The sequence below is a fragment of the Charadrius vociferus genome, unplaced genomic scaffold (genome assembly GCF_000708025.1).
Source record: "Charadrius vociferus isolate BGI_N301 unplaced genomic scaffold, ASM70802v2 scaffold477, whole genome shotgun sequence".
NCBI classification, from domain to species: Eukaryota; Metazoa; Chordata; class Aves; order Charadriiformes; family Charadriidae; genus Charadrius; species Charadrius vociferus.
In genome coordinates, this window is record NW_009649449.1 from 2,528,767 (window position 1) to 2,537,377 (window position 8,611).

General features: G+C 56.9%; 1 protein-coding gene across 1 annotated transcript in view; it reads left to right on the plus strand.

Moving 5' to 3' along the window:
• AGRN (agrin) overlaps positions 1-8,611 on the plus strand; it is a 130,130-nt gene that overhangs the window by 95,652 nt on the left and 25,867 nt on the right. Inside the window, 8 exon segments of the mRNA XM_009889659.1 lie at positions 61-255; positions 1,486-1,686; positions 3,275-3,420; positions 3,594-3,699; positions 4,015-4,128; positions 6,081-6,112; positions 6,115-6,250; positions 8,345-8,488. Of these exon segments, the coding sequence (XP_009887961.1) occupies positions 61-255; positions 1,486-1,686; positions 3,275-3,420; positions 3,594-3,699; positions 4,015-4,128; positions 6,081-6,112; positions 6,115-6,250; positions 8,345-8,488 (1,074 nt within the window).

Genomic DNA, 8,611 nt, shown 5'->3' on the forward strand with positions numbered 1-8,611 from the left:
TGTTTTGGTTTTTTTTTTTTTTTTTTTTTTTTTTCTTTTCTTTTTTTTATGCCTGTGCAGACCGTTGTGGCAAGTGCCAGTTTGGGGCCATCTGCGAGGCGGAGACGGGACGGTGCGTGTGCCCCACGGAGTGCGTTCCCTCCTCTCAGCCCGTGTGCGGCACAGATGGCAACACGTACGGCAGCGAGTGCGAGCTCCACGTCCGGGCGTGCACGCAGCAGACGAACATTTTGGTGGCTGCCCAAGGAGACTGCAGTGAGTCTGGCGAGGTCCCTCTCTTCCCTCGGCTCGCTCCTGCTGGTGGCATTTCGGAGAGCGGATGCTCAACCCCACCGGCTGCCCGGGTCCCGCTGAGCTGCCCTGGCCGTGGCCATCCACGGCTCACCGCTCATTTTTAGCACTGGCAGCCCACGGGTTTGCCAGCCCTTGGAGGCACCTGAGAAACCCCAGGGTTGGGATGCATGAAGGGTCTCCCTAGTGGTCCTCCTGATGCTTTTATTGATTGTTTTGGGGAACTTCCCAGGAGGATATCAGCTCCAGAATGACAGCCCGGGGACACCCAGCAGCCTGGCCCTGGGCTGCCGTTCCTGGCTGGTCACTTGGAGACCGTGTCTGAGCCTTTTCACCTTCTCTGGCATAGTCTTCCCTTTTGGCTTCACAAGAATTGGGTATCTTGAGTGTCTCACGCAGCTTCTCCTTTTCAGCCCCAGCTATGCATCATAGGTGGGATCTGCCCGCTTGGTTATTTGCCTGGGCCAAGCGAAGAAATCGGGCTGATGTCCATTGAGCCAAGCAAAGAATTTGGGCTAAAAACCTGTTAATAGCTACCACCAGAACTGAAAGTATCCGGGGTTTATTTGATCAGACAGTTCATCTCAGTAGTTTTCCCTTCCCTCCGTCCTCTGGGGTAAATTCTTTGCTCCTGTGTTTCCTCCCCACTCCCCAGCACGGGGAACTGTCTGTGCTAATTTCTTACTGGATTAATGAATTAAAAGCCCTGCCTGGGTTCTTCATTAGGACAAATGCTACTACAGTAAAAGCAATGCTTTGAGGCTCATAAAACCTGTCCAGCTGGGTCTGTGTTCCAAGGCTGAGCTGTGCGTGGAGATCCTCTCTAAATTTGGGAAAGAAGAGCAACCGAGCGTGACAGATGACTCTCGGTGCTCCGTGGGCACTGCGAGCAGGAGGAGGCTGATATCACCGTGAGAGTAACTGGGATTTCTTACTGGTGTCCTAGAAAAAGCTGTTGGACACACCACCTGTGGGTGCTGACGGGAATCAGAAATGCTCAGGACTGTCACCTGTCCATTGCAGAGTCTTTGCATGGTTTAAATAAGCAATAACAGACCACTCTGGGGAAGGAAGACTTCTCTCCTGGCCTCTAAGGGCACGGCATCCGTGGTCCCCAGCTCTGTGACAGCGGGCAGCTGGCTGCGAAGGTCCCTACGACATCTCACTGTGGTTCCTCCCTCTCGCCCCCCCCAGAGTCCTGCGGCAGCACGGTGTGCTCCTTCGGCAGCAAGTGCGTGGGTGGGCAGTGCGTGTGCCCGCGCTGCGAGAGACAGCCCTTCGCTCAGGTGTGCGGGAGCGATGGCCTCACCTACGACAACCAGTGCGAACTGCAGGTGGCCTCCTGCCAGCAGAAGAAGAGCATTGAGGTTGCCAGGATGGGGCCATGCGAGGACGGTAGGTTGCCGCCGTTCCTCGGGCCGGGGAGTGGGGGGGGGAAGGGTGAGGAAGGACTGAGGCTGAACACAGCGGGTTTTTCCCTCGCTGCTCTGCTGTCCCCGTCCGCCACGTGAGCCCCGCTGCGTGGAGCTCAGCCATAGTGCCCTGGACACCCCCAGTGTCCCCAGCACACCGGGTCCCATGCCAACAACCCTCTTCTTCCCTCCTGGCCAGCCGGCCCTTGTCACCCAGCATCCCTGCCACCTCCCTTTCCCCTTTGTCTTGCGGTATCCGTCGGTAATGAGAGGTGACGCCACCTAATCGGCTGGGCAAGGAGTTTATCGCTGCTTTAATTTCACGCTTCAGCGGGTCTTGGCTGGGGGAAACGGAGCGGTTCCTGGGGCAGGGAAGCTGGCTGCTGCTTTGCTTCCCTCTGCCTGGCCTGGGGCCACTATTGACTCGGTACTGAGCGCCCGGGAAGGTCGCGGGGTTGGCTGTACCTTGCTTGGCCAGGCTGAGAACTAAGAACCTGCTGAGCTTTCCCGCAGCGGGGGGGAAAGCTGTAGGTTAATGCTGGCTGAATCCGAATAGAGGAGGCGCGTAAACCTCACCGCTCTGATGTACTGACCCGGTGAGCTGAGATTCTCCGGCTCATTGCACATGTAGTCTAGCTGGAAAGGACTTCGGTGCTATGGCAGCGCTTAGGGAGAGGGGAAGACATAACATGGTGTTTGATCACAGCCCTCCTTGGGGAATTTCAGGTTGATGTCCCTCTGGGAAAAGATCTTAAATAATTCTCTGTGTAATGCCAAATCCCAGCCTTTGATCACTCAATAAAAAGGGCCAGGTTTTCCTCCCTGCCCCCCTTTTCCCCTTTAAGAAGCCTTTGAAATCAGCCACGTCTCTCTCTTGCTGCTGGAGCCCTGAGCGTGTTGTGGAGAGGCAGCCGGGCTAGGGACAGAGTTTATATATTGTTAAGAGTATCTGCCTTAACTGAACTTCAAACTAAACGCAAACCCCATCCCTTCCTCTGCTCTGCTCCGCTCCCCGTGTTTATATTAGCAGCAGCAGTCTCCCTGGTGCGTTATGTGTTTGGGAGGGCAGGAGAAGGGGGATAAGTCGGATCAAAGCATGGAGTTAAGCTGTCATTAAGTCGAGTGGCAGCCCTTCCTCCTGTGCGTGGCTATTAGCTGTCTGATCTCCAGGTAGCCTGCAGGGTGCTGGTAGCCACAGGATCCTTGCTTTTGCTCCTGCGGTGATGCTGTAGAGAGGGAGACCTCAGGCCACCTGCTAAAGCATCCCTTTGCAGTTTTCATTATGTAGGCTTAGCACAGTCTCGTGACGGCAGTGGGAGAACCTGCTTTCTCCAAGGGAAGAGGGATCTTCTCTGAGGTCCGAGCATAAGCATCCTAATAATATATGGGCCCTGGATTCTGGGGTTGCCTCTGCTGAAGAGGTTAAATCTGCTGTGATTTGGATGGGCATGTGCCGCTGTGGGCTGCTTCCCCTGCCCGGGGAGGGCTTTGGCCCCATCTTCTCTGCTTTCCCCTAACTCTGCCCTGCTGGGTGGGAGCCCCTTCCTCACCGTGGTCCTCCTTCGCTGCAGAGTGCGGCTCAGGGGGCTCGGGCTCCGGCGACGGTAGTGAGTGTGAACAGGACCGGTGCCGGCAGTACGGAGGCTGGTGGGACGAGGATGCAGAGGATGACCGCTGTGTGTGTGACTTCACCTGCCTGACGGTGCCACGTAACCCGGTGAGCGCGGCGAACAGTTCTGGGCTGCCTGTTGCAGTCCTCGCTCCCCTCCTCTCTTCTCCCTGGCGGCCTTCCCGCATGTTTCCTGGGCAGGAGAGAGCATCCCAGGGGTAGGGAACCTGCCTCTCTGTGCCAGGGACTGCCCTGAGCGCCTTCCATCCCTGTCCCGGCAGGTGTGCGGCTCTGATGGTGTGACCTACGCCAACGAGTGTGAGCTGAAGAAGACACGGTGTGAAAAACGCCAGGATCTCTATGTCACTAGCCAAGGAGCCTGCCGCGGTGAGTCCTCCGAAGGCAGCCAGCCCCCCAGGCTGACACAAGCTGTGTGCGCTGGTTCCCCCAGTTACTGCCCTACAGTAACACGTGCCCACAGCGGTGTCTGTGTTGGTTTGCTGATCCCTGCTGCGTCATTCCCATTTCGTGCTCTGTGCTTTCCCCGGCCAAGAGTAGGACCTCACCTCATCGCCGGTTCCCAGCATCTCTGCAATGATCCATGTGGTTTTGCAGGAATGATATTATATATATATTGGCAATACTGCCCCGCAGCAGCTTACGTGCCGAAAATAACCTGTACCTCTCTGCCTTTCTCTGCAGCCCTTGTCACGACCCCACCACCTCTCCTGGTTGTGCACTGCAGCCAGACCATCTACGGATGCTGCCCAGACAACATGACCTTGGCGCTCGGAGTGGGTGCAGCTGGATGCCCAAGTGAGTGAATATTATGTACCCAGCTGGGAGGGCATGGAGGACCTTCAAGGACAGCTGGAAGGTGGGAGAGATCAGGTGGAGGGAGGACTTGGGGTCTCACACCAGGGGAAATAAAGGAAGGTGGACCCTCCCCATTCCTTAGCTAACTAGTGACCTCCCAGGGTCAAAAAGCCTCCGTTTATCCCCAGCTCCAGGCTCACAGCATGCACGCATGGAGATGTGCACCCGTTTCACCTTCTATACCCACTAGTGATGCTTTTGTCCTTTCAAAAGCCCTGAGTCAACTTCCAGGTCTAATTCCCTCTGAAATGCAAGAAGACAAGATGGTGGCTTGGAACTTCTGTGGTGCTGAGTCCGTGCTGGACACCCCAGAAGGTTTCCCTAGGGCCAGACCGTGCCCTCTGGGCCTTCAGCCCGTTGCTGGAGGCTTAGGGCTTTTCAACAGCCCGGGTGACAAAAATATCGCTTGTGTCCTTGCACTGCAGGTTGAGGTGGAACAGAGCTTTCGGGTTCACCTATGGGACCTTCCACAGGCCACCCCAGGACCGGTGACTGCACCGTGCCGGAAACTGAGCTGACAAATGTTTCATTAATATTTATTAAATAATTATCAGAGTCAGCACTTTAGCAGAAGGCACATTTTGAAAGGCATTAGCAAACTCTTTAACAGCTGAGGCTGTGACCGCCTGTTAGGGAAACACATTACCCCGTGGAGACACGATTCACGCCGTGCTTGCGCCCGGCTAATGCCTGCTTGATGAGGATGTAGTGCTGTTTAATGTGCCGTATAATTTAAAAAGCAGCAGCATTCCGAGAATGTCCAGAGGTCTCCTGGCAGGGGGTGCGCGGGGCGGGCTGCGGGCAGAGGTGGGTGCTGGAAGAGGGGCCAGCAGCACAGGGAGAAGCCGGGCAGAGCGACGCCGGGATGGAGATAAGCATTTTGCTTGCAGCATCGCCTTGGGAGCGGTGTTCCTCTGTGTCTCTGATGGAAGTAGATGGGACCGGTCTTTTTTCAGTGGTGCCCAGTGATAGAACAAGAGGTGACGGGCAGAAACTTGAGCATGGGAAGATCCACCTCAACCTGAGGAGGGCCTTCTCTGCTGTGAGGGCGGCAGAGCAGTGGCACAGGCTGCCCAGAGAGGTGGGGGAGTCTCCCCCTCTGGAGCCATCCCAAACCCGCCTGGACGCCGTCCTGTGCCACTGCTGGAGGTGCCCCTGCTCTGGTGGGGGTGGGATGGGGGAGCTCCAGAGGGCCCTTCCAGCCCTCACCAGTCTGGGATTCTGTGCAGTGCTGTCCCTCACCCTCCAGTCCATGGACACAGTTTCCCAGCTGACTGGGATCCCGTATCCCACCAGTTTCTGTCCCACCTGTGTCCCTGTGTTGGCAGTAAGCATACATCAGGAGGTAATTACCACTTTACCAGTGGCTTGAAGCCCCTAGGGCAGATTTATCCATCGCTGCCTGGTCTGGACATGCCATTTCCCTGCCTCTGGCACTCTGGGGATGTGCACATGTACCCTACTTGCTGCTCCTGAGGTCTCCCTTTCTCTCCAGCTCTGCCCCATGTCCCCTTTCTACAACTCCCTGCGGATAAAGAGAGCGTCTCTCTGTCTATCTTTGGATCATTTCCCTCCATCAGGTTCCTAATTAATGAATTAATAATAAACTTCTAATAGCTTCCTCCCCCTTTGATGTTAATGAGAGAGGAGTCCTTGATGACAGCAAAGCAAGTGGGTTAATCCCCGAGGATTTAGTTCCCCCTTGTTGCTGGGGCAGAGGAGAAGCGTTGAGAGCAGCTGGTGTGAAACCTCCTCCTGCCCGGCGTGAGACCGCGTTCCTGCAGCTCGGTGGCTCAGCAGTCGGTCCCTCCACGCCGACGCAGCCCCCGGTGTCCCCCCCCTTCTCCTCGGCCAGGACTCAGCCTCACGTTCTCCATCTCTCCGGCACGCAGGTCCCTGCCAGTGCAACCCCTACGGCTCCTACGGGGCGGGGGAGCCTGCGACCCCGCGACGGGGCAGTGCTCCTGCAAGCCAGGCGTGGGGGGGCTGAAGTGCGACCGCTGCGAGCCCGGCTTCTGGAATTTCCGCGGCATCGTCACCGACAGCAAGAGCGGCTGCACGCGTGAGTGCCGTCACCCCGCGTCCCGTGCAACTCTCTCTCTCTCTCTCTCTCTCTCTCTCTCTCTCTTCTGTCATGGCTCCCCGGGCTGCCCCGTGGGGCTCCAGGCACGGTGGGGTATTGTGCTTTTTAAGCCAACGAGCCCTAACGTTGCTCCTGTTGTAATGACATTCCTCATGGGCAAGCGTAGGGTACTGCATCTGGGGAGGAGTCACCCCATGCACCAGTACAGGTTGGGGGCTGACCTCCTGGAGAGCAGCTCTGGGGAAAGGGACCTGGGAGTCCTGGAGGACAACAGGATGCCCCCCAGCCAGCAATGTGCCCTGGTGGCCAAGAAGGCCAATGGCATCCTGGGGGGCATCAAGCAGAGTGTGGCCAGCAGGTGGAGGGAGGGCATCCTCCCCCTCTGCTCTGCCCTGGGGAGGCCCCATCTGGAGCACTGTGTCCAGTTCGGGGCTCCCCGGGTCAAGAAGGACAGGGAACTGCTGGAGAGGGTCCCGCAAAGGGCTACAGAGACGATGAAGGGACTGGAGCATCTTTCTGATGAGGAAAGGCTGAGGGACTTGGGGCTGTTCAGTCTGGAGAAAAGAAGACTGAGGGGGGATCTTATCAATGCTGATAAATCCTTCAAGGGAGGTGCCAGGGGGATGGGAACAGTCTGTTTCCAGTGGTACCCAGTGATGGGACAAGAGGTAATGGGTACAAACGTGACCATAGGCAGTTCCATCTCAACCTGAGGAGGGCCTTCTCTGCTGTGAGGGCGGCAGAGCAGTGGCACAGGCTGCCCAGAGAGGTGGGGGGGGCTCCGGGGGCCCCTTCCAGCCCCCACCAGTCTGGGATTCACTCAGTGGCCTCTAGTGGCTGTGTTTGCAGAGCTCGCTGACTTGCTCTGTGCAAGAGAGACAGGCTGGCCTGAAGGTGCCTTTGCTGCCCCGTGGTTCAGCTCAGCTGGGGGATGGTGTCTCCTTCCATGGACCTGCTCGCTGGCCAGATGTTCTGCAGCGCTGCTGGAGCCCTGGTGTCCCTGCATGCAGCAGGGCAGGCAGGTTCGAAGGAGTGGGTTGGAAGTGGAAAGAATGAGGAGGTATTTTTCCCCTCCAGGAATAACAATGTGAAAACATCAGTAAACATAGAGGGAAAAAAAGGCCTCCATTTATTTAAGCTGCAGTGGAGACCCACCCCAAGAAATCCATCGAGAGCCAACTAGGCAGAGGCCACAACAGCCAGGGGGAAGAGGAGTTGTTGGGAGGGGATTGCAGTCAACAGAATATGTGGTTCTACCCATCTCTCGCTGAAATCGCAGATAACTGTCTGCTGAGCGGTCGGTACGTCTCAGGCTCCCTCCTGGCTGCAGCCACTGGCCGAGGGACTGAGTCCAAGTGTCCCGCTCAGAGGTAGCAAGCTCCATCTGGAGACACCATTGTGCAGGTGAAGGGTAGGAAGGATGCTTTGTGCTTCGGAGAGAGGACAGGCGGGCAAACTCCTGGGTTCCTCTCCCCGAGGAGTGCTTGTCTAAACCCTGACATGTCGGGATTCAGTAGGTGCAGGTCAGAGCCGGAAAGCTTAAATTGGAAATAGGATGTCAGCTTTGTAACAGCAAAAGCGTCACACTGCTGAAATGTCTTCCCAAGTCTGTACTTCATTCGCTCTCACCTGTAGTCTTTAAATCAAGAGTGGGGTCTCGCTCTAAAAGCAGAATCACGAACGTCAGTAGGTAAAATCCTCTGACCCCTCAAACTAAACAGGCACCAATGGCCGCTCTCTCTTCCACCATCCCTCTCCTTTATCCTGCACCGGGGAGAGGCAGGAGATGGGATGGGTGGATGTAAATCTTTAGTGCTGATGGGAACGCGGGTCTGCGGGGCAGAGGTGGGATCACGAGCCATAGGACCGTGGTCAGACCGTGGCGGGTGGAGGCAGGTTCCTGCCGCTGGTGTGGGGTCGGTACGTACGGGGTAGCAGTCAGCGTTATGGTCCTCCCCTGGACCCTTCTCCTCACTCTTCTGTTGGATTGTGCGTGGGACCTCCATGAGTCTACTGTTGGCTCCACAAATCCACCAGCAAAACAGTGTCTTTTTTTTTCCCCTTCTTGCCCAGCCTGTAACTGCGACCCGGTGGGCTCAGTGCGTGATGACTGTGAGCAGATGACTGGGCTGTGCTCCTGCAAGACTGGTATCACTGGCATGAAATGCAACCAGTGCCCCAATGGCAGCAAGCTGGGCATGACCGGCTGTGAGAAAGGTGAGGTGTTGCACGGGGCACGGAGAAAGGGGTGCTCGGGGACCGCTGCAGAGCGACACATGGACTCGTGAAAGAAATGCATCCCCCCCCCCCACCCTGCGGGCCCGCCCTTGGGGGAAGGGG